This window comes from Miniopterus natalensis, chromosome 9 (assembly GCF_054644295.1).
Source record: "Miniopterus natalensis isolate mMinNat1 chromosome 9, mMinNat1.hap1, whole genome shotgun sequence".
In the NCBI taxonomy this organism is placed as follows: Eukaryota; Metazoa; Chordata; class Mammalia; order Chiroptera; family Miniopteridae; genus Miniopterus; species Miniopterus natalensis.
In genome coordinates this window covers 43,153,378-43,179,272 of record NC_142089.1, presented here as the reverse complement: position 1 = coordinate 43,179,272, position 25,895 = coordinate 43,153,378, and the positions used below count along the sequence as shown (strand labels likewise).

At 34.8% G+C, this 25,895-nt stretch overlaps 1 protein-coding gene across 2 annotated transcripts in view; it reads left to right on the top strand.

Moving 5' to 3' along the window:
* Window positions 1-24,782, top strand: part of ANKRD13C (ankyrin repeat domain 13C) — a 61,395-nt gene extending 36,613 nt beyond the window's left edge. For both annotated transcript variants that reach the window (XM_016216793.2, XM_016216791.2), the window contains 8 exons: window positions 1,821-1,887; window positions 6,702-6,846; window positions 10,765-10,896; window positions 14,544-14,705; window positions 18,162-18,241; window positions 19,706-19,804; window positions 20,617-20,717; window positions 24,039-24,782. In XM_016216793.2, coding sequence (XP_016072279.2) covers window positions 1,821-1,887; window positions 6,702-6,846; window positions 10,765-10,896; window positions 14,544-14,705; window positions 18,162-18,241; window positions 19,706-19,804; window positions 20,617-20,717; window positions 24,039-24,169 — 917 coding nt within the window. In that variant the 3' untranslated portion in view covers window positions 24,170-24,782. The remainder of the gene's footprint in view (window positions 1-1,820; window positions 1,888-6,701; window positions 6,847-10,764; window positions 10,897-14,543; window positions 14,706-18,161; window positions 18,242-19,705; window positions 19,805-20,616; window positions 20,718-24,038) is intronic.
* The last annotated feature ends 1,113 nt before the right edge of the window (window positions 24,783-25,895 follow it).

Below are 25,895 nucleotides of genomic sequence, written 5' to 3'. Positions count from 1 at the left end.
GCTTCTTTTTTTCATATCCTGATTTTTTATTTTATATTATATTTTACATAAACATATTTAACATCTTTAAATGTTCTCCAGAAACATTTTCAATCACTACAAATATATTTCATCATTCTCCTTGCTTCATTTTTAAGTGGCTTTCTTATTTGCTGCATTAGATTATTTTCTTGGGATTTACTTATGAAATAATTTTTGAAATTGTGTTTATGAAAAATTACTTCTAAGCTTGTTATTTTTTCTTTGCATTCCTTTCTTCTTCCTTTTTTGATTTTTTGACAAGTGGGTTTTGGGATATGATCCTAAATTGTGTGTTTCTAGGTTACCATACTACTTCAAAAGATGTAATAAATTCGGTTAATGATTTAGAGTGCTGTCTTCCTCTAACCATCTTGTTCATCCTACATCAAATGCTTGAGAACAGGAAAACTGCATCTCAGTTAATTAGCATGAAAGAAGAACTTTGACCATTTACATAAATTTATGCTATTATTGCTCTTCTGTTGTTTCATATAAAGAAATTTTGATCAGAAAATGATTTCTTATATTCTTTGACTAGTGTAACTCTTAGTTGGTATTTCATTCTCTTTGGGCAGTAAACATTTCTTACTTTTGTATAATAAAATGTCTAGAAAACTCTTCATTGCTGGAAATCATTTTGGATTAAACAACCTTTCACAGTTTTGTTTTGTTTTTAATATATCTTTATTGATTTCAGAGAGGAAGGGAGAGAGAGAGAAACAGCAATGATGAGAAAGTCGTCATTGCTCGGCTGCCTCCTGCATGTCCCCGATTGGGGATCGAGCCTGCACCCCGGGTATGTGCCCTGACCGGGAATCTAACGGTAATCTCCTGGATCCTAGGTTGATGCTCAACCACTGAGCCAAGCACCTCTCACGATTTTAAAAAGGCATTGATATGTTAAGTGTACCTTTAGTGTTAAGTAGAAAATATTGATACTTCTGAAAAAGTTAACTAAAAACTAGTCTTCAGTTTTCCCTTAAGTTTTTGTTCCTTTCTAACCCATGTTGATTTATCACCCATTTTAAGCACTGAATTTTTAAAAATATACCTGTAATATATCTTACACAGACACATGCACACACACACTCATACATATCTGATGTGATCTTTCAGAAATTTTGAGCTTTTTGGGTATGTGGTAGTTTATTATCGCCTGTTAACGCAGATTTATTCATCCATAGAATAACTTGAATTTCCCCCAAACGTAGCAGATAATAAATAATAAAAAACTATCAAAAGGTAGCTGTCATACGAATGTGAGCAACAGTGGAATGTAGACATCTCTAGGTAAATAGTATGATTCCATTTTATAGATTTTGAAACTGAGGTACAGTGTGCTTAAGTAACCAAGGTCACATATTTGGGATTCAAACTCAAAATTCAATTATTTAGCTTTAAAAATATCTTTTTCTGTTATACACATTACTGTATTATATAATCACATTTTATATAAAGGATCAGATAGGATTCAGGGCCATCTGGTTATCCATTCAGGAGGGTTTAGTTACCATAGGGCATAGCTTTCTCATCTGTAATAATATCCTGCAATATAAAGCCGTAAGTAACATATCAGCTCTGCTACTGTATTGGTGGATGGGCAGGGGTGGTGGTGGGGAATGTGGTGAACTATACAGCAAATATAATTAAATTAATAGATACTTGAAGTTGCTCAAAATTGCTTTATATATTAAGTGGGAAAATACTATTTTAAAGGAAATTATTAGAATTTTGGTAAATTCTTAAAATCTTTACATTCTAATTAATTTTTACCTTTTCTTTTTTTAAAAAAAATACAGTGCCTTTACTTTCCCGAATTCTGCCTTCTGATGCATGTAAAATATACAAACAAGGTATCAATATCAGGTAAGATGATTCAGTTTTTTTTCTGAATAACAGAAAATTGAGATTAGAGAAAGGTTTTTTTCTCTCTCTTGAGTTAAAGCTTACATTTGGATGTAGTATTTTATAACTTAAACATGCTGTAGTATAGTCACAATATTTTTTCTCATTTGAGACATACTACAGATAACCAAAGGCATAAACTCTCGATTAAAACAGAGGTATTATTCTTATTCAGCTACAGAGTATCTAGAAGGCAAACAGTGAAGAACATGATGTAATACTAAGAAGATTTAAGGTGGTCATCTCCTTGATCCTGGCTTTTTAAGGAAAAGGGACACATAAGGAAGACCTAACTCATAATATCCTTTCTTCCCCATCACTCTTATACCCTTCTGTCCCCTATCTACCCATCCATGAATCCATTCATTTATTCAGTCATTTACCTATTCTAGTGTACTCTTTAAGGCTAATTTTAATTTTCTTTTGTTTCCTTTTAAAACTAAGATTGATTACTGGATCTTATGGGAAATCTCTTTTACTCATTTCAGAATTTTACTTTTAGCATTCCTTATATCTTTAGCTTTATATTAATATAGGTATATTTATAAATTAAATATAAATATGGAAACTATATATAATGCTACTGAATATGCCAATTTATATATACATGTATATTAGTATATTTATAAGTTATATATATAAAACATTACATATACATATATATATTTATACATATCCAGAATAGTAATTTGGATAACTAAGGGTCTAGAACTGGAAATGTTTTAAAATATTATTTCATATAAACTGTTTTATAGATGAGACAGTTTAGAGAGGTGAAGTGATTTTTATAGGAGCCTATTGCAAGTTAATAGCTGAGCCAGGACCTCTGACTTCCTATCAGTTCTCACCATGTAACAAGGCAGAAATATTTAAAAATATACTCTTTATAAAATTCATTATGTAATATGAATTCTAGTGAAGAGATAACCTTTAGTTGGAAGTAAGTTCTAGGGTAATTATTCTCAAGCAGTAGAATTTGGTTAAAGAAGAAGTTTCTTGGTTTTTTGTTTTTTCAAAATAGCCTCCTCAGATATTTTTAATTATGGTAGTGCTCATGCACATTAAATTTATGATAATTATAAAACCTTGGAAAATGCAGAAAAATATAGACGAGAAACTAAGCAAGGATTTGATAATGATGTAGATTTAATTCAGCAGCCCATTGTTTGCAATATATTATGGAGTCATCAAAAAATTATCCATCAATTTAAAAATGTTTAATATAGGTGCTGCCAAAGGTAGTAGATACTTTGGGAGAATAGTATTTTCTTCCATGTGCTGCTTTTTTTTAAAAAAGGTTAATTTTAGTTTTGTTTAATTTTTAGAAATAGGAAAAAAAGAGCATCTTTCTCTTTTAAAAAATTGTTTCATGTTTATATGTGACTTTTGGAAGTAAATTTTATGATAAATGTTATATAATAAGGTAATAAATAAAAGCACAAAATGGTTAAAATAGAGACATGAGAATAGGAGCCTGAGGGAGGATCACTGTGTTAAAGAATACAGGTTAAGGGAAAGGTACTGTAATGTAGCGAGACACTCAGACCTAGGGCTTACTAGCAGCCGAGGATGAAGGAGAAATGTGATAGGTTCTAAAGCTCTTGTTACCAAACACAGTTTACCACATTAATGGAGAGGCTGGATTTTAGGATGTTTGATAAAGGTTTTTTGCATATATGACAAGAATTGACTTTAAAAAGTCTGTTAACGTTAAATAAAAACTTTCAGCCTTAAATGTCATGAGACTATTAATTTTTTAAAAAAATATCACTTCAAATGAAGCTGAATTTTAAACTATGTTCAAAGAAATCTTTAAAGTTTACTTGTATCTCATGGTAGCCAGCTGATCTTGTAAAATGTCTTCTCTGGTGTCAAGGAGAGATTAATACTTTAGTAGAAATAGGAAAGTGTGAGCAACTTTATTGTTGCAAGTACTAAAACATTTTTATTATTAATTTGAATAATTTGGGGTGCTCTTTACCCACTGACTGAAGTGATCATTGCAAACTTTGCCCCATTTCAGTCTTTTCCTGTCTCAAGAGAAGATTCTATTTCCTTTTTCAGTCTTATTTAGCATTTTTCAAGTTTTTATATAAAAAATATTTTTTATGTAAATCTTTGCATTTGTATAAAGAATGTTTTGTTTTTCATAGCCATCATGGTGCAAAAAGTTAAAATATTTAGGTTCATATGCTTAAAGCCAAAGACTAGTTAATACATTAAAATACCATCATGATAAATTTTATCATTCATTATGAGGCATGTGTGATGTTTACCTGGCAATCTAATATCAGGGATATTGCAGACGATGTATTAGATAGTCTTATTTCAGTTGCAAATTATAAAAACACAGATGAAATAAAATCGACTGTGACTGATTTTGGGTGTGACTACATCTAGGAGCTTAAATATCACCATGTCAGTCTGTCTTTGTCTCCCTTTGTATCTCTTTTCTCACTATTTTCACCCTTAACCCCTTGAAGCTCACTACCACTCTCATCCAAGATGGGCAAGAATGGAATGGAGGCAGAGAGTGTTCTGGCCCTTATTTTAATTTTTTATCTGGGGTATAGAGTTTCCTAGTAGCTGAAGCTTGGAGTCCAAATAGGGCACTTACATAAATTGATGTTTCTTTTTGATACTATCATTAGTCCACACCTCATAAAGGTAGGGGATAAACCTCTTTTATTGGCATTATTTTCTCATGCCACGTGTACAAGCAATAACAGGACATGTTTAGTAGTGTAGGCACTAGTAGCACAATAGTAGCTATAAAGCAGCAGACAGGGTTCACTCCTATAGGAGTTGTTGACTTGCTTTTTTTAGTGCTTCTTGATTTCATTCTGAGGGATACGTATATTTTCTATGGCTCAGAAAAGAGCTTCTTGCACATAGGGTAATCAAACTTCTCTCTCTGGTTCACCCCTGTTCTGGTAAAATTATTAATAGTATCACTTTCACTTTTTAAAAAAAAGATGTTTTTGTTGATTTTAGAGAGAGAGGAAGGGAGAGAGAGATAGAAACATCAATGTTGAGAGAGAATCATCGATCAGATGCCTTCTTTACCCTCCGCTACTGGGGATTTAGACTGCAACCTGGGCATGTGCCCTGATCGGGAATCCAACTGGCTACCTCTCGGTGCACTGGATGATATCCAACCAACTGAGCCACACTGGCCGGGGCTCACTTTCACTTTTAAAAGTCACTAGTTTTGTTGATGTAAACCTAGTTATTCTTTTGATGCAGTATGTGAGAAATGTTCCATTTCTCAGCTTTTTCGGTGTAGGGAAACCACAAATGCCCATTCACTTTGCGTTGTCCAGGGTAAAAACTGAAAAGCCTACAAAGTAATGAATTCTTATAATTGCATTAGAAACTCAGTAGCCAGAGTGAGTCTCTCACAAAGATGTAAAGGTGTTTCCTTGGGCATGATCAGCATCTTATAACAGATGTGTGAACCCATTTCTTCGGTTAAGTACTATATTTTGAGCAGCCAGTCAGCGAGGTCCTGATGCAATTTATAAAGCCTTCAAAGATTGAAGGACTTCAGGGTACTTGGGAACTTTTCCATTCCAGTATTTTCCCTAATTTCAGCAAGTAGTGATTTGTGGATTTTATTTGAGACCAACTCATTGAGGTAGAATATGCCAGGTATTGGTTACCAAAGAGCACAAGAGTGTGAATCTGTGAGCTTTTGACACAGGAATGATCCATAACATTTTCGGGCCGTGGAGATGTTGGAAAAGAGAATGCTAGTTGAATCTGGGAAGTCAAACAGAAAGGCTAAGAATTTGGAGTAAGTTAAATGGGTTACTATGTGGAAGGATGAAGCAAGTTTTGGTACCTGATGGTTAGGCCTAAGACATAGATGTAGAGCAAAAGGCCAAGAATGTGGTATATCCATTGCTTCATCCCTCTTAAATGCTCCGTTGAACCAGTAACATGGTCTTAGAGGAATCAAGGAACGTTAGGTCTGCTTTCTTTTTCTGTTCCTCCCAGTTACTTTTATGGAATAGCTACAGTAAGGAAATGGTAGGGAGCAAGGGCACAAGACTTCAATAATGGGGAACAATCTTTTAATGAGTTATATATTCAGAAAAATGAAATGCAGGTAGAAAAGATATTTTAAATTTAGCTTTTATCTCTAAATTTTTGTTGTTGTTAATCCTTACCTGAGGATATTTTTCCCATTGATTTTTAGAAAGAGTGGAAGGGAAGGAAGGTGGAGAGAGAGAGATGTGAAAGATCTCACATTGATTGGTTGCCTCCTGCATGCACCTCAACTGTGGCCGGGGATTGAACCTGCAACCCAAATATGTGCCCTTGACTGGGAATCAAACCCGCCTCTTTGGTGCAAGGGCCAACACTCTAAGCACTGAGCCATACCTGCCAGGGTTTATCTTAAAAAATATATATTTGTGTGTGTGTGTGTGTGTATTTATTGACTTCAGAGAAAGGAAGGGAGAGGGAGAGATAGAATCATTAATGATGAGAGTCATTGATTGGCTGCCTCCTGCAGGCCCCCTGCTGGGGATCGAGCTCACAGCTGGGCATGTGCCCTGACCTGCCCTCACTGGGAATCACATTGTGACTCTGGTTCATGGGTCGATGCTCAACCACTGAGCCGTGCCCAGCTGGGCAGGGCTTATCTTTAAATTTGACTTTTAATATGGTATTAGCATCTTGGTTTGAGTTTGAAAGGAACAAAGCTTGTTTAATTATTATGGAGTTTTATTGAAATTTGTCAGAATTTCTCATCTACCCATCTTTCACAGGCTTGACACTACTCTCATTGACTTTACTGACATGAAGTGCCAACGAGGGGATTTAAGCTTCATTTTCAATGGGGATGCAGCACCCTCTGAATCTTTTGTAGTATTAGACAATGAACAAAAAGTTTATCAGCGAATACACCATGAGGTGAGCATTATTCTAAATGGTTTTTAAAAAATGTCTTTGTATGCAACCAAGTTTCAGTGTAATTGTTTTAAAAGGCATAAGGTATAATTGGATGGGTCAATCCTAAAGCTTTCATTTTCTTACTACTAGCTTTTTATTTTTAATTATCATCTGGTTTTCATCTTGACCAATCCATTGAAGCTGTTTGCTCATAATTCACTGGTGATCTGCTAGTTAAATGAACTCCATTTTCTCTTAGTTCTCCTTGTAGTTCTCATTTGTTGAACCTGTGCTGGCCCTTTCACTATTTAGTATCTTGAAACCTTAGCTTCTTTTAAAATGTTGCTGACCACCTCTGTCTCCTGATTATGAACACTTACTTTGATTCTCTGCCTGTACTCTTGTTTTTCCTCACTCTTTTCCCTTATCTTTTCCTTCTTAGAGTACAAAGTTATCTTCCTTCTGTTACATCATAAATCCATATTGGTATTGCCTCCAGAACCACCACTGAGAACTGTATGCACCAATATCTTCATCCTTTGTTCCCTGAAGGCCCCTTTCCCAGCTTTTAGAGATGCTGGAAAGACAAAGCTTTTCTGATATCTCAGTATCATTGATAGGCCTACAAAGTTTTCTTAGCATTTTGTTTTGTCACTGTTGCTTTTTAAATTTTGTTTTTATTTTTCACCACTTCATTTCCCCATATTATCATTCACCACATCTTATGGTTCCTTCCTCAACATCTCTTAGATTAGACCTTCCTACTACCGTATCTGTTGATGAGACCTTAGTTACATTGTACGGTACTATTGAAAAGTAGTTTCCTAACTGGCTCTGAGCAATGAAGATTTAGATTGAAGAGGAGAAGGTATTCCTTGTGGAGCACACAGGGTGAGTACAGTCAGGGAAGTGGGAATAAGAATGGTCTTTGGGGAAGCAGAAAGGAGATCTGAGTACAGTGAAGGTTCCTCTTGTTGAGTATGGCGATATGGTTTATGGAAGGCCTTAAGAGCCAGAAAGATAACTTAGGATTTCCTGTAGTTGGTAACAGAATTATAGATTCTTTTGTTTGTTTTTTTTAAATTAATTAACTTTTTTTTTTTTTTTATTTTTATTTTTTAATCCTCACCCAAGGATATTTTTTCCATTCTTTTCAAAGAGAGTGAAAGGGAGAGAGAGAGTCATTAATGTGAGAGAGACACTGATTGGTTGTTTCCCGCATGCACACCAACAAGGGCGGAGATCGAGCCTGCAACAAATATAGGTGCCCTTGGCGGGATTCGAACCAGTACCCTTTGGTCCGCCGGCTGACACTGTAACCTCTGAGCCAAACTGGCTAGGGCCAGAGTTATAGATTCTTAAACAAGATATTGATAAGATCCAAAAGTAATATAAGTGAATTAATCTATGTATTTCTTTCACTTTCCCTCCTTCCCTCCCTTCCTTTCTTAAACATTTATCAAGCACCTAATAAATGCTAGACATTGCTAGGTGCTATGGATAGTGGTACTGTATTAATAGTGTATATCTAGTACTGTCATATATTAGTATTATATTAAGCATTAGTTAATTAAAAAGTATTTTTCATTAAATTCTTAAAATAGCCTGTCAAAGTAAAATACTTGTATTATTTTCATTTTACACATGAGAAAATTGAGGCTTATAGATGTTAAATGACATCTCCAAGGTCACACAGTTAATCTGCAAAATGGATTGGAAAGAAAGAGATTGAGGGCAGGGAATTATGGGAGAAGTTTTTATGGTTATACAGTTGAGGGGGGATGAGGTTCCTGACTGGGGTGGTGTAGTGCAGAATTAAGAAAGAGAAATTAGGACTTACATTTCGAAGAATGAAATAATAGGACTTGCTAATAGATTGAGTGAATTAAGAATTGGAAAGATTTAAGGGTGAGTGTAGTGACTCTATCTTGAAGAGTGGAGTGATGATGGTGGTTCCACTGATAGAACTGGGGCATTTGGAAAAGGAAATAGGTTTGGAGTTTGGGATGATGCTCATTTTGAGTCCATTGCTAAAATCAGTGCACTTGTTTCAACCCTCTCTTTATTAGACTTCTCTGAAGTATTTGCTATTATTGATAACTCAGTTCTTAAAATATTCATTTCCTTGTGATTTGACCTTGGTCCATTGTTTCCCGTCCCCTTGCTATCTTGAATATAGATTTGCCTCTGATGTAGTTCTTATTTTTACAGACTGGCAGAATAATCTCTTCCATTCACACAGCTCTACCTACCTCCTATAGGTTGATGATTCACAAAGCATATATTTGTATCCCAGATAAATCTGAGCAGAGATGTGTCTATTTAAATGCCTAATGAGATGTCATGTATGTCTCCCAGATAACTTCAAAATTTAGCTTGTCTAAAGCTCAATTCAGTATTTTCCCTCCAAACCTGCCCTTTCTTCCATTTTCCTCCTTTTGGTGAGTGACATCATTCTCTATTCAACCAGAAAACTAGGAGTTATTTTTGACATCTTTTCTTGTATTCCCATGTTTTCTAATTAAAGATCATGTATAGTCATTTCTTTCTCCCTGTGTCTTATAAGTATTCCTTTTTTATTCATACTTTTAATGCCTTAATTTAGATACATTATCTTTCAACTGGACTATCACAAGTCTTATAATTGATCTTCCTGGCCCCCTTCTTGTCTGCTTCTAAATTTTCTCACATATTGGAGATAGATTGAACATGGAAAACAATTTCATGAAAACTGCCTTCTTTAAAGACATTTTAAAAGTTTGCTATTCCTACAGAGTGAAATCCAAATTCCTTAGCATGACATGGTTCCTCCTGCTCACTTTCCTGTCTGTTTCTTACTTTGCTATGTAGATATCCTAGTACTGAGCTCTTTGCATTTTTCCAGATCTGCCAGGCTATTTAGCCAATCATTTCTTTGTTCACATTGTTTCCACTTCCTGGAATGCCCTTCTTCTTGCACCCTCATACCTGTGGGGCACTGCTTAATGTCACTTCCTCCCCTGCCAGGTGGCCCTTGTTTTTTTTTATGCTTCCATTGAATATGGTATCATAGAGTGTCTTCTGCTATATTTGTCTATATGGCTTTCTTCCTCTGTTGGGTTAAGCTCCTCAAAGGGATGGGTTTCATTTAGTTGTATTCTCTGGTGCCTAATACAGCATCAATACATTCTAGGCCAGAGTTTGGGAAACTCTTTCTGTAAAGGTATAGGTAATAAATATTTTAGATATTTAGATATATTTGTATGCCATATGGTCTCTGTCACAACTACTCAACTGGGCTGTTATTGGCATAAAAGCGGCCATAGACATTATGTACATGAATGATTGTAGCTATATTCTAATAAAGCTTTATGAAAAATGTAGTGGACTGGATTTGGCCTGCTGGCCATAGTTTGCTGACCTTTATTCCTGACTCAGATATTTACTAAATAGTTTGACCTCTTGAATATTAAATGAGAACAGCATTGCTAACTAGGCAGAGATAAGTTAGAAATATGGTACTGATGAAAGGTCAACCAGAGATTAAGGTTAGTAGTATAAACATTAGCCGATGTTATAGTATTGATGAGATTACCAAAGTACTGGTATTTAGGGTATGTATATGTGTGTATTTTATGCCTAAAAATTACAGAAAAGCTGGTTTTGAGCAATAATCCTTAAGGCAGGAAATACTTGTTTATTCTAATATGCATATATAAGTAGTAACTGTTCAATAAATGTTGAATGGATATAATTGATAGATTCATAATTAGTCATAATTCTAACTTATTTAAATATATGCAGTTTAAAATTCTATAATTGTTTTTAGAATAAGTAGCGCTTCACATTTTTAAGAATGTTTCCTTTTTAGAAATTCCTAACATTTTGTTATTGTCATATGTCATGCTAATAACCTTTGAAAACCTAGGTTCTTATATTTAACATTTACCCCCTCCCCAGGAATCAGAGATGGAAACAGAAGAAGAGGTTGACATTTTAATGAGTAGTGATATTTACTCTGCAACTCTATCAACCAAATCAATTTCTTTCACACGTGCCCAGACAGGATGGCTTTTTCGGGAAGATAAAACAGTATGTACAAATTTAGATTTTTAAACATTAAGGATTGTTTAGTATTTAATGTTGCCAAAATAATGTCATAGAAATGCAGGAAAAAGTAGCTTACTGAATTGTCGTCAGGTAGTTTATTCTCTCCTCTTTGCATCCACATAGGGAATTATAATGGTTGGTTGCAGAGTTGGAAAATATTCTTCTTTTTTTTTTTTTTTTAATATATCTTTATTGATTTTAGAGAGAGGAAAAGAGAGGGAGAAATAGAAACGTCAATGATGAGAGAGTCATTGATTTGTTGCCTCTTGCATGCCCCCGACTGGGGATCAAGCCTGTAACCCAGGCATGTGCCCTGGCTGGGAATCGAACCCCGATCCCCTGGATCCCAGCTGATGCTCAACCGCTGAGCCATGCCCGGCTGGGCGGAAAATATTCTTAAAGAAGCCAGGAGAGACAGTTTAGCTCATTTTGAATCCTATGTTGGGAAAGATTCTTTTTGTCAGCTGCCTTATCATACAAGGAGCAGTGTCTTCACATGGTTTCACTATATTCCCTAGTGCTTTGTTCCTTAGGAAGACCACAAAGAGGGACACACCTTTGCATTCATTTCCCTGGACCTTCTTTCTTTCTACTTTTAGACTTCTAAACTATTTATCTAATTTCTGTTTCTCAGTATTCTCTTTTTATGATTACAATTAAATATGCTTACATTTCTACAACATTGTTACTAAATTTCAGTAGAGATTTCCCCTTAGTTAACTGTAAATTTTTTCCATAATTACCATTTATCTGTCAGCAAGAGACTATGTAAGAATGTTCAAGCCCTGGCCAGGCAGCTCAGTTGGTTAGAGCATTGTCCCAGTACACCGAGCCTGCAGGTTTGGTCCCCGGTCAGGGCACATACCAGAAGCAACCAGTGAATACAATGCGTAAGTAAGTGGAACAACAAATCGATGTTTCTCTCTCTCTCCCCCTGTCTTTCCCTCTTTCTCTCTCCCTCCTCCTCTCTAAAATCAATCAAAAAAATTTTTTTAATGTTCAAAATATACTCAAAAAAATTTTAAATTAGACACATGAAGAAGCATTTTATAAAATTTTAAAGCGAAGAGTAAGTAACTAGATCAAGTAAGGGGCAGGACTTACTGCTTTCAAAAATTATTTTAATTTTATATTACAGTAAAAATGAATATGTTGTTACTGGAAAAACAAAAACAGCCCATATTAATAGTCAGGGTTCTCTGAGAAGCAAAAAGAATAGGAGATCTCTCTCTCCTAAATATCTACCTATATACATATAGGTATATCGATATATAGGTATAGATATAGGTATAGAGATTTATAGATATACAAATAGATATTTAGAAAAGGAGAGAGGGGTAGGGAGAGATTGGTTTATTTTAAGGAATTGTCTCATGTGAATGTAGGAACCGGCCAGTCTGAAATATATAGAGCAGTCCAGCAGGCTGGAAATTCAGGGAAGAGTTGATGTGGTCTTGATTCTGAACTCTGCAGGCTGGAATCTCAGGCAGGGTTTCTTGCTGTAGTCTTGAGGCAGAATTGCTCTTCCTTTGGGAAACAGTCTTTGCTCTTAAGGCCTACAATTTGATTGCATGAGGCCTATTCACATTATGGAGTGTAGTCTGCTATATTCCACATCTACCGATTTAAGTGTTAATCACATCTAAAAAATACCTTCACTGAAACATCTAGAACTAGTGCTTGACCAAAGGACCGGACACCATAGTCTTGCCAAGTTGACATAAAATTAACCTCCACACAACCTTACACACAGAGCTAAAAAGTCCCCCGTGACCACTACTCAATCCCAGAGCACCTTGCAGAAGGTTATCCATTTGTATATCCTTAAGACTTTTTTTATGCTTCCCATAAACGTATATCTGTAGTAATATGTAGCTTTAGTTGTGATATTTTAACCACTGCATAGTATTCCATAGTATGGCTGTATTGTAATTTATTTATCCAGTCTCTTATTTTTGGACATTTAGATGAATGGACACACATTTGTGTCCAGTTTTCTGCCATTATGAATGATGTTGCATTTACCATTCTTTTACATTTCTTTGCAGTGTCTGTTATAGATAGCAAGAAATAAAATGGCTGAATTATAAGAAATACACACTTAAAATTTTTATTTCTATGATGGTTTACTTTTTTCTTTAAAAATTTTTTTTATTGATTTCAGAGAGAGGAAGGGAGGGGGAGAGATAGAAACATCAATGGTGACAGTCATCCATCAGCTGCCTGCGGCACGCCCCCTACTGGGGATGAAGCCTGAAACCGGGGCATGTGCTCTGACTGGGAATTGAGCTGTGATCTCCTGGTTCATGGGTCAACACTCAACCCCTGAGCTACACCAGTCAGCCTATGATGGTTTACTTTTAATAAATGCTTTTTTATTGTAAGATTTCAAAAACTGATAATTATCACCTGAGTATTTCACAGCCGCAGAAAAATCCTCACTTTAGATCTAGGCTCATTAACTTTCCTCTCTAAGCCTCTTTGGCAACAAATAGCATTATAGGATTCCCAGTTGTGAGATCATACACTGCAATACATTTTTTGGCTTAAGTCTCATTTTTTGTACTCTGCTCTTCTGGACAGCATTAGAAGGATCACTTCAAGAGAAGATAAAAATTGAAGCTGCTATTCATCTAGTGCTACTGCTAAGCAGCTCAAAGCTCTTGAACAGCGCCTAGGTGATCTCCTTAAATCTTTGACAGGTAAGGAGGGAGTCAGTAATGCTTATGGTTCCCATTTTGTAGGTAGAAACAGGTGCAGAATGCTTTGCTTTCTGGTGACTGGATAGGAGGTCACCAAAAGCAAGGTGGACATGGAAACAACTCTAAACACATAGTTTCGGAATGCCAGAAAACATAGTAAGATGGAGATGAAGTGATTTGCATGCAGGTGGAAATGGGAAGCTTGCTTTTCATCATGTTGTTTGAAGTAAAGCATTTCAAACTCTGACCACCTGTTGGGCCTGTTAAAAAGGTGACTTCGATGTTGGAGGGGGCTTCATTGAAAGGAAACGACTCTCTTCTTGCTGCCCCTTACACCTCTCGAGTCCCCCTCTCCCCGGTTCCTAATGTTCACAGCTGTATTGGTGAGCTGGACTGCTCTGTTCTTCACTCTTTGTTGAAAGCAGCTGTAACTTGAGGTTTGGAACAGTTAACTATTTCTAGTTGTACCAGAGATTTTTATGTGACTTAGACTGTTTCTTTTTATTCCACTTTCTTTTCTATCTATAAAATGGGAACAATAATTATCCCTGACCCCTCCTTGTTACTCATGATGTTTGACTATCAGCTAAATAAAGATTTCAGATAGCTTTGTGCTACTTGGGAGTAGATTCTAAAGGAATACTATGTGGTATTTTTATTTAAATTTAATTCATTTTCAGATTAGCTGCCATACATCTGTGCATTTAAATTTTTTCTTTACAAGTTTGAAATGTGTAATTTTAAATATTTTTCAACTTCTAGAATGCATAAGATAATTAGATAATTTCAAGTACCAAAGGAATATTTATTTATACCTTAATGTTACATGTTTATGAAAAAACAGGTATATGTATATTACTTTGAGACTTTCTAATCTAAGGCAAACTTAATTTTTTTATTATTTTGAAATATTTGATTTTGTTTTAGGAAAGAGTAGGAAACTTTTTGGCAGACTTTTATTTGGTGAATGGGCTTGTTTTAGAATCAAGAAAAAGAAGAGAACACCTCAGTGAAGAAGATATTCTTCGAAATAAGGCCATTATGGAGAGTCTGAGTAAAGGTGGAAACATCATGGAGCAGAATTTTGAGGTATAACTTTCACTCCTAATTTGTAATGTTGTAAGGAGAGAGGTGGTATGCTTCACTCCTGGCATTTAGGGAGTTTATGTAAGTACACTCGTCGGTTTTGTTCACTATGTACACCTTTTGTTTTTTTTGATATGGCCTTTGGTGATAACTTGTGTGAATCTGTTCTTGGTCTTTGAGGCTTCACTGACAGATTAAATCATTTTATAAGCGTGAAACCCAGAGTTCATTTTTAATCCATGTCCCCTTGCATATATTCTTTTTCCTACTTCACCGAGTGAAATCATCGACTGCTTTGAAGGCCTAAGCAAAGGCCCACTTACTTTATGAAATCATTTCTAACCTATAACTTCCCACAAATGTTTATTTAGCATGTGTTAGGAAATGCAAAGGGATATGAGACATGTTAACTGCTTCTGCAGTCTTATTCCCTAACAGGGTGAAGGATGGGCTCTTATTTTTTATTTTGACAATTTTAGACTTACAAAAAAAGTACTAAAATAATTCAAAGAATTTTTGAATATCCTTTATCAAGATTCATCAAATGGTAACATTTTATCAAATTTTAAAGCAGTGTTTTTTAGATTGCAGCATAGGGACTTCTTAGTAAATGATGAAATCAATTTTAGTGGGTTGTGACCACCCTTTTTTTAAAAAAAAAATTCAAATCCAAATAAAGATAATAGAGAAAAACCAGAGCACATCACACAGTACAGATCATTATTACTTTATAAAACAATAGTTTCAGGGTGTATGTGTTGTGTAAATATGTATATGTATGAGTGCTGGGTTGTGGTGTAAAATGTGTCACATTTGTAAAAAGATTAAAAGCTACTATGAGGAGGCTTGAATTCCTTGAATGCTTTCTCTCCCCTGTGGTATTGTGCCAGATTATGTTTTTGGGATAGACAGATTTTTTCGGAATGGTATGCCAGGTCCCAACTAATTCATGGTAATACTGTGTGTGTCTGTGCCAGGCATATACTTTAATGTTTAGAAAGTTCATGTGTTGAGTGAATCACCCATAGTTCAATTAAATAAGTACAGGATGTAAAGCGTTTGAGAATCCCCATTCAGTGTTTAAGTTAAAATTGTGATCTTGCTAGTGTAGTGTGATCCTATTTCCTCCCACCAGATCCTCTTTGTACTCTACATTTTTCTTTTGGCTTTGGGATAGAGTAAGAGCTTCACCAAACTTCATTCTTCAGAAGCCACCTTTTACTGGTATCTTGATCACTAGGAGATATAGGACATGCTATGCTCAGGAAATAGAAACGAGTTGAGAGAGGAAATGCTGAGCTAATTTTTTACAAAGCTGCTTCCCTCACCCACTGTTGATCAGACAATTTCTTTGGACCTATATTGTGATTTAAATTTTATTGAGTTATTAAAAAATGATTTTGTTGTGGTGGTTACTGCTATCTTTAATTTTGGCAGCAAACCATTTTGGGATAAGTACATGGAAAAAAACTATAGAATAGCATTTCGTGAGCATTTGCCAGTCGTCTTCGATTGATTTATCTATACTTACAGCATACAACGTAATTTTCATTAGAACAGAAATTGTAACTTGATGTACTTGAATTGTTAAAGGTGTCTTCAAATGGCATTTTAGTAAGCTATAATTTTGCACATTGAAATTAAGACGTAGTATAATTTCAGATAGCTATATAATAGAACAAAGTAATACAGATTAAATAATTAAGGTTTCAACTTCTGGTCAGAAATCAAAGAAGATACTTTTGGCCCTCGCCTGTTTGGCTTAGTGGTTAGAACATTGACCCACAGACTGAAGGGTCTTAGGTTTGATTCCTGGTCAAGGGAACTTGCAAGTCATGTAAACATAGGTTAGTTACTCAAATGTATGAATTTAAAAAAAAAATTTTTTTTTAATTCTCACCTGAGGATATATTTTTCCATTGCTTTTCAAGGGAGAGAAAGAGAGAGAGAAACTTTGATGTGAGAGAAACACTTTGATTGGTTTCCTCTTACATGCACCCCGACTGGGCCTGGGGATTGAGCCTGTAACTGAGGTACTTGCCCTTGGCCAGAAACGAACCCAGGACCCTTCAGCCTGCGGGTTGATGCTCTAACCACTGAGCCAAACCAGCCTGGGCCGAATGTATGAATTTTAATTAGTGATGATTATAACAAAACATTATATTGGGGAATAACAAAGGATCCTCTAGTGGCCTAATCTGAATTGAGCGCCATATTCAAATTCAGCTTCTACAGGTTAAAAAATGATTTCATATGCACCTCAACAAGTTTTCTTTTTTCTTTTTGCTGTTTTAAAACATTGGAGTTGTTAACATAGGCATTGTATTAAATATTTTGTATTTTTTATTTTTCATATCATTTAATTATTACAGTGATTTAATGAGTGTCATTGCTCCACTTTATAGAAAGGAATATGAGGCTTAAAGAAATTAATCTATCTGAAGTCACAAAGCTAGAAGTACTAAAGATGGGTTTTGAGTCTTTGAGGTTTACCCCAATCGTTTCTTGCTCTAAGTATATTGCTTCTCTCTAGTGATCCAAAAGGCATATTTTACAAAGACAAGGTGTAAGTTTTAAAATCTGACATGACCTTTTACCAGTGTTACTGATCAAATAAACAGTCTGTCTATATTTTACTTTCATATAAATCTGAGCCCCAATCCCCTAGTCTGAGTTTATTATCCATAGAAGATTGCTCGCTTTTCTGAACTCCTGTACTACTCAGTTTTTTGTAAGCTCATTTGGCCTTTAATCATACAGTATTTTATATTTCTGATTAACTGTTCATATATGTTTTTTTCCTTCGAGTTGTAAACTCCTTGAAGTCAGGGTTAGTTTTTGTACTTCTCTGTAGTTCCCATGTTCACGTTCTAGCATAATGCCAAGAACATTTTAGATGATCAAACCATTGAATGAATGGGTTTTATTTGATGACTTATTTGAGATTTAGAAAAAAATTCATAATAAATATTACTGATAGAGCTTAAATCACTATGGAACTATCTTGGAAGCAATTTTTTTTAAAATATATATCTTTATTGATTTCAGAGAGAGGAAAGGAGAGGGGGAGAGAGAGAGAAACATCAATGATGAGAGAGTCATTGATCGGCTGCCTTCTGCACGCTCCTGACTGGGGATTGAGCCCTCAACCCAGGCATGTGCCCTGACCGAGAATCGAACCTCGATCTCCTGGATCCTAGGTCGCTGCTCAACCAGTGAGCCACGGCCAGCCAGGCAGAAGCAAATTCTTAAAGCATTGTGTTGAAGAGATTAAACAGTTAATAGTATATTGTATGTTTTGATTTTATATTTTTAAAAATATGTCTTTTTTTCCTTCCTTTCTCTCTCTCTCTCTCTCTCTCTCGGTCTCTGTCTCTGTCTCTGTCTCTGTCTCTCACTCCATGTATTTGTCTCTGCCTCTCTCCCTCTCCCTCTTTATTTCTTTTTCCTTTTTGGCAGCCGGTTCGAAGACAGTCCCTTACCCCTCCTCCTCAGAACACTATTACATGGGAAGAATATATATCTGCTGAAAATGGAAAGTAAGTTTTGTTTGTTTTAGTTTGTTTATTTTGTGTTCTTTGGTTTTTAAAAAGAATAATTTATAAAAACACATGAATATTTAGGTGTAAAAATGTTTTAGAGAGAATTATTAGTAGTTTTGTCTGAAGCAATTCTTTTACCTTTAAAAATATGGATTAGGCATGATGAAAGTGAAGTATCCCCAATTATGTGCACTAAGTTATAGAGCTTTCTTTTTTTTTAAAAAAAGCTTAGGATAACAATTTTATTTATTTTATTTTTTATTTTTTTAAATATATCTTTATTGATTTCAGAGAAAGGAAAGGAGGCAGAGAGAGAGAGAGAGATAGAAACATCAATGATGAGAGAGTCATTGATTGAGCCTGCAGCTCGGGCATGTGCCCTCACCGGGAATCGAACCCCGATCGCCTGGATCCTAGGTTGACACTCAACCGCTGAGCCATGCCCGGCCGGGCTAGAGCTTTCTTTTTATATCCTTGCTGCCAATTTACATTCACTAAAAACCCTATAGGATATTGTTCTAAGGAAATATAATGTGAGGAATTGCCCAGTGCTGTTGCTTACTTGGGTTCACTTTATGCTAAACCTTTGTGTTCTCTCATTATCCTGAGTCTTTAGCACGGTGTGTAAGGGTGTTCACTATTTATCTGCTTTTGGTTTTTCCAAGCTCATCTCCTGTCATTATTTCTGTGCTTTAGCCTATGCCAGACTACTTCTCACCATCCTTACGTAAGACATTTGCTTAATGTTACATTACTAATACTTAGTGGCGTATCTAGCACATAGTTTATATTCAGCAAATGTTTATTGAATAAAAGAATGATGAATTACAAATATTTTGAATGAATCAATAAATAAAAAGTTTTTTCTGGCCAACCATGTGAAATAAACTATAGTCCTTTGTAGAAAATACTATTTTCCTTTAGTAGAGAATAAAATATTACCTACCCCCATGCTTAGGAAGAGGTTATAATGATTATTATTTTTTGTATTGAAGGTTTATTATACTTTTCTAACTTCTCCAAAATGTTTCCATCGTACACTATTCTATAGTTAATATACAATTCATTATTTTTCACATAGTTATTGATCAGCACTGAGAACTGTAGACAGTAAAAGAGATTGAATTGAATAACTTATTTTAAAGATACACAATGATATTATAAAGGTTTTTTGTGATTTGCTTTGTTCCTAAAAGTGATTATTAAAATTATATTCAGTGTGAAACTTATTGAGTTTCATCATTTTTCTCCACTTTTGTACTTTGTTATCCTTGTCTTATTTCTTATACATCTCATTTTCTTTTAGCGAAACTTAAATTTATTTCTGTGCTCAGAGTAAGAAAATCTGTGATATTAATAAGTGTCATTGGAAGAGGACTGATTCTTCCTAAGAAGATGATAGCACATGGGGAAAGTTTACTAATATATTTACTAATATATGTCTATTTCTTTCCATTTTAGAGCTCCTCATCTCGGTAGAGAACTGGTGTGCAAAGAGAGTAAGAAAACATTTAAAGCCACGATAGCCATGAGCCAGGAATTTCCCTTGGGAATTCAGTCGTAAGTTAGTTATTAACTATATAAGTTTATGAAAGAAGCTAATCAACCCTGAAGGCTGTAATAATATTTGCATCTGAGCGGTTCATTTGAGACCTTTGAAGTGCAAAAACAAATAGCCATTGCTTTGATGGTGTGTGATCTGATAGTATATCTAGCTAAGATGTCATTTACATATAAAGGCAATTAAAAAAGACAGATGAATTCAAGAAGTATAGCAGTCATAGGCCCCTTTTTGAAAGAAAAATAATATTACTTGAAAATAAAATCCATCAAACCAAAAGATGAAAAGAGAAGCTACAGTATAATGACTAGTCCAATACTCATTGCTAGGAGACATTATGAAATTGTAGTTGAGAGGGAAAGAAATATAAACTGAAATTTTATGCCAGCCAAATTTCCCTTTGACTGTGCAAAAAAGAAACACTCATTTATCAAATCTTCAAGGAATCGAGGAATACTAAGCACATAAAGGCCCTTCACACACAAAAAATTGACAGTGAAATTTAGATACCCAAACAGTGACGCGAAGTAAAGAATTCGAGGATGTGTAAACTTCAGGAAGAAGATGGGTGTAAGCATTGAATACATTTAAATATAGACCTAAAATCAAACAACTGTGGAAATTATGCCTGCAATATAAAATGTAAAAGTTTTGAACTTTGACATGTTAAAAAGAATAATAAAAATCTCCAGAGGAAGAAGGAGGTATCATTTCCTCATCCTTCAGTTTGAAGCCTGTGGTTATAAACAACATGAAGACACAGAGAAGTCCATTTAACCAACGGGAACATGTTTTTCTCTCTACCTTTCAGAATATTGAATGTTTTGGAAGTAATAGCTCCCTTCAAGCACTTTAACAAGCTTAGAGAATTTGTTCAAATGAAGCTTCCTCCAGGCTTCCCTGTAAAACTAGGTAAGAGAAAAATTGCTTGTAATTTCTGTGTGTATTAGAAATATGGAATTGTTTACTAACATTTAATAAGAAATATGCTTTGAAGGAAAATGGATTTCCTAGTTGCTAAAAAAATTTTTTAAGTTTTTCAGTAATTACATGCTTTGGTATTCATCTTTTGTCAAGTATATAAAGTGCCTGATGATAGTTCTAAATCTACTTGATTTAAATGAAATGTATGAGATATGCAAATACTTCATACCAGAGGTTGTGGGTGAACTTATGATGCACTGTGATAATGTTTTTAATGTGAAATAGGGAGACTGGATCTAAGCCCAAATTTTTAACAGATTCTGAGTTTGTGGACAGTGGGAATGTTTTTGGAGTCAACACAACAGCCACTATTTATAGATAAGTAATACTCATACATTCTAGTTTCAAATATTTAAACTTAATTTTATCTTTAGAAACAGTAAAATCTCATTTTGTACATATTTATCTTAACTATAACAGAACACTGGGAACAAGAGACTGTTTAAAGGTTCTTTAGGAGGTTAGGCTTAGATTTACATCAATTTAAGCTTCAGGAGAAATATAAGTCTCTTCTCTACTGACTTTCCTCTGAGCTTTAGGCTCTGTGCAGGAGAGCCTTTAGTGCCACCCATCAGTCCAGCTGTTAGATGTTTAATCAGTGCTTGCTACGTGCCAGATGCTTTTCTAGGCATGAGAGACAGTAAAAGTTCCCACCCTCTTGGTGTTTACATTCTAGTGGGGGAGAAAAATAAACATACAGTAAATATAACCTTTGTATAATTCCTCAGATCCATTTTATCTTGCTTCATCAATATTACCGAAACCACACTTTTACTGTGTTTATTATTGATAATCATATTGTTATGTTAAATGTACCAGATACTTTTCTGTTGCTCTTTTCATTTTTATTTACTTATTAATTTTTTAAATATGTTGTCATTGATTTCAGAGAGGAAGGGAGAGGGAGAGAGAAATAGAAACATCAATGATGAGAGTCATTGATCGGCTGCCTCCCGCACACCCCCTACTGGGGATCTTTCCCTCAACCCGGGCATGTGCCCAGGCAGGAATCGAACCATAATCCCCTGGTTCATGAGTCAACACTCAGTTACTGAGCCACGCCTGCCGGGCACTGTTGTCCTTTTTAAATCTCTTCAAGATTTGAGACTTTTTGCGGAGTCCTTGTCCCAATGAAGGATATTTTTTCTTCAAATTTCCTCTGAGTACTTGGATAGAGTCCTCTCTTGGTTTTCTTCTTGCATCTCTGGCTGCTCCCCTTTTACTCTTGTCATGCTGCATTTCATCTGCTAACATGTAAGCCAAAACATGTTACTACTCTGTTCACCACCGTCCATTGGCTTTTATTTCATCCAGAGTAAAAACCAAATACTTTTCCTAGATCTTAATCCCACTTGATCTGGTGCCCATTTTCCTCTGAGCTCATCTGCTTATCTCCCCCTTACTCAGTGGCTGCAGTCACACTGGTCTCCTGGCTGTTCCCGGAATAAAACACTTTCTTTTTAGGGCTTTTGTACTTATTCCTGGAGTTTTCTTTCTGTAGTCAACTGTATGATTTGTTCTTATCTTTGGTCTTTGCTGAAAGGTCACTTTATTAAGGTTTTCCTTTGACCACCCTATTCAAGAGCTCTTATCCCCAAACACTGGGACTCCCTGCCATGCTTTATTTTTGTCTACTTAGTCACAATTACTTTTTGCTTATTTGTTATCTCTGTCTCCCAACCAGAATGCAATCTACATAAATACAAGATGTTTTTCTCTTATTTATAGTTGTATATCCAATGACTAAAGCTTTTTTTGAAAGATAATAAATATTTAGGCTTTGTGGCCCATATGGTTTCTGTCACAACTGCCCAACTCCTGTTGGAGAATGAAAGCAGCCATAGACGGTACAGAAATGAGTGGCACTCTGTGTTTCAATAGAACCTTACTTATGGGCACTGAAGTTTGAATTTCATGTAATTTTATCGGCACAAAATATTGTTTTTTAACCATTTAAAAATATAAAATCTCGCCCAGCTGGGCGTGGCTCAGCAGTTGAGCATCGACCTCGGATCCAGGAGATCAAGGTTTGATTTGCGGTCAGGGCACATGCCCGGGTTGTGGGTTCCATCCCCAGCAGGGGGCAGCCGATCAATGACATCATTGATGTTTCTGTCTTTCTCTCTCCCTCTTCCTTCCTCGCTCTCAAGTCAATAAAGATATATTTAGAAAAATTAAAAAATAAAGTGAAATCTTTTTTTTACCTCAGAAGCCTTACAAAAACAGGCCAGGCAATGGGCTTTACTTTGCTGATGCCTGAATTAGAACAGCATCTGCATGTAGTAGGCACAAGTGAATGATTTTCCCCCCAGAAATAACTGGAAACTATGTTTATTTCTTTATGTTAATTGTTTGTTTTTTTAATCATAAGAATATTTCTGCAATAAAATACTAGGTTTGTAACAGTCAAATAAACTTAATTTACTGTGTGCCTTTATTATCTAGGTAGACACTTGATTTAGCTTTCATAGAATCATCCAAAGTTTCAAGGGAGATTTAGAGTATTTTGTAGATGAAATCCCCAAGGCACATCAGTTAAATGATTTGTAGGAATCAGAACCCAGATTTTATGATTTCTGTTCTTTCCAATAATTTATATTAGTAATAAAATTAAGCAGAGTGATTAAAGTATTTGGCAATTTTTAATATAACATTTCACTCATAATTTCAGCCAGAAATGTATTTTATTTAGAGGAATATTGGGTTGTAGTGGCATGATATTAACCTAATTCTGATGAGACTATCTTTGTCCCATATAGTTAAGGGATGGATTGTTTTTAGTTTTTTAAGACAAAAAGGACTCATTTTGTTGAAAGTATTTCCAAAAAGGATTTTGTTTTAGAATGAAAATAAATTAGCTCAGAGTCAGAATAATACATACTCTAATCTGAAGGAAAGATATCAGAATGCAAAAAGTACAAATGTCGCTAGTTGTCCCTTTGCCCCCAAGAAAAATAAAGAAAGACTGGTGGAGGCTGGCATTACATTTAAGATCGGGAAGCAATGGGAACTTGAGATTGTCATGTAATTGTTGATGCTTCGGTATCTTTCTCTTCTCACCAATAAATAAATCCTTCCCCAAAACACTCACACTAAGTAATAAACAGGTATTAGGATTGGTTTGGTACTTAAATAATGTTTTTTCTTTTTTTAACATTTGAGAAGTATGGATATCTTTAATAGTATTTTGTGGTCTATAAGTAGATTAACATTTCATTTTACGATGTTGTCGTTGATTGTCTTCTCTAGATATACCTGTGTTTCCTACAATCACAGCCACTGTGACTTTTCAGGAGTTTCGATATGATGAATTTGATGGCTCCATCTTTACTATACCTGATGACTACAAGGAAGATCCGAGCCGTTTTCCTGATCTTTAACTGACATGGAAAATGATGCCACCTCACCAAGGAAGGCAAGAGGCTGCAGAGACCCCACAGTGAAGCGAAGTAGAAGGGACAGATGCTTTCAGCGAAGAAAAGGGAATTTCGTTGAACTGACACATCAGTGATATGACATGATGAAATAGGCCTCTAATAAGTATCTCAGCAAGTTTCCTGATGTGCCATTTTCAGTCTTTTTAAAAATATACATATTATAGTGTAATAGTTTGACACCTTAATGACCCTAAGTACTTCTTATGTAAAACAGCTATGAGTGCTGTGATTTGTTTTTAAAAATTTTTACACTTCTTGTTGAAATATATATGCATATATATCTATATCTATATCTATAGTTATATCTAAAACACTCCTGGACCATTAACATAAATTAAATGTCTTAAGAGATATGAAGCCCTTTTACACTTGTCATCTTATATTCAAGGTGACATTTATAAATATTCCTTCAAACTTTGTTTTCATAAAATGTAAACTATGTAACTTTATGTATAGTTCAGTAATTTGAATGTTTGTTCAATATGATGAACTAGAAAGGAATGCGGTTTTCTGTAGATGAATGAACCAAATGGTAACCATTAAACAGTTGCATTTATATGTTGCAATACATTTCAGAGGGAGCGTTCACTCTGCAGGGAATAAGGTACCTCCTTTAGCACCTTAGTGCAATTCATTGTGGTGCTATTTGTTTTTACCTGAATTCTTTTTTCAACGGTAAATGTTTGTTACTAATCTTCCTTTCATAGAACCTCTCTTCTTTTTTTCTAAACTTGAGTTTTAAAGTCTTTTTTGTGTTCATAGTAGGGTATGATGAGCATGCTTAAAGATAGTCCTCTTCCAAATCTCAGCACTTTAAAAATCTTCCAAAATTTTAAACTAGCTTCCTAATAAGTGCACATCATTCTGATTATTTTGTTTGTTTTTAGTGGAGTAAGGATGCGATCATGTCAGTTTTAAACAACAACTCACATTTTGGACATCCCTACATATTTAATGCTTTCAGAGTAAGGTAAAAACATTTTATATGCTAACAGAATATATTTGTTATAAGTTAAATTCCAGAAATGTACACAAGACTGATAATTCCTACTGTTTATTTTTTTAAGTCACAAGAAAATATTTATTGGTTTTAATTATCTTCAAAGTGTTAAAATCATGCATTACTCATTTTCGCACTTAAAATTTTTCATGTTTATTCCAAGATGGTTTGATGGTCCAAGAATGAAAATAAATTAGGGAGAATAATGTGTAACAGTCCTAATGTTATGTTGTATTTAAGAAGTTAGCTCAAGAAATGTTTTTTAAATGTATCCTGATAAATGTGTCAGAATGCATCTGTCAGGTTTTTTAGAGTGACCAGTAGTTTGAACTTCTTCCAGAATTTTAAATAATTTGAATGAGTTTAGAAACCTTTATTGAAAAGATGATTAATTATTTACAAATCCAAAGCATCAATCATAAGAAAATTTTTATAATAAACATCTTTAAAGCTGCATCTTTCATGCCAATAACACATTGCATATGTTGACATTTTATTAAATACATTTTATAATGAGAAAAATAATCATAGTTAAAAATTCAAAGACCAATTACTACCTGATGTGGGTCTGTTGAATTTTGTGGAAAAGTTGGTAAAACCAGACTAGGTTTATTGAATGAAAGTTGATCCCAGTTATTTTGGGAATGCTTATCGATCAAGTGACTTAGA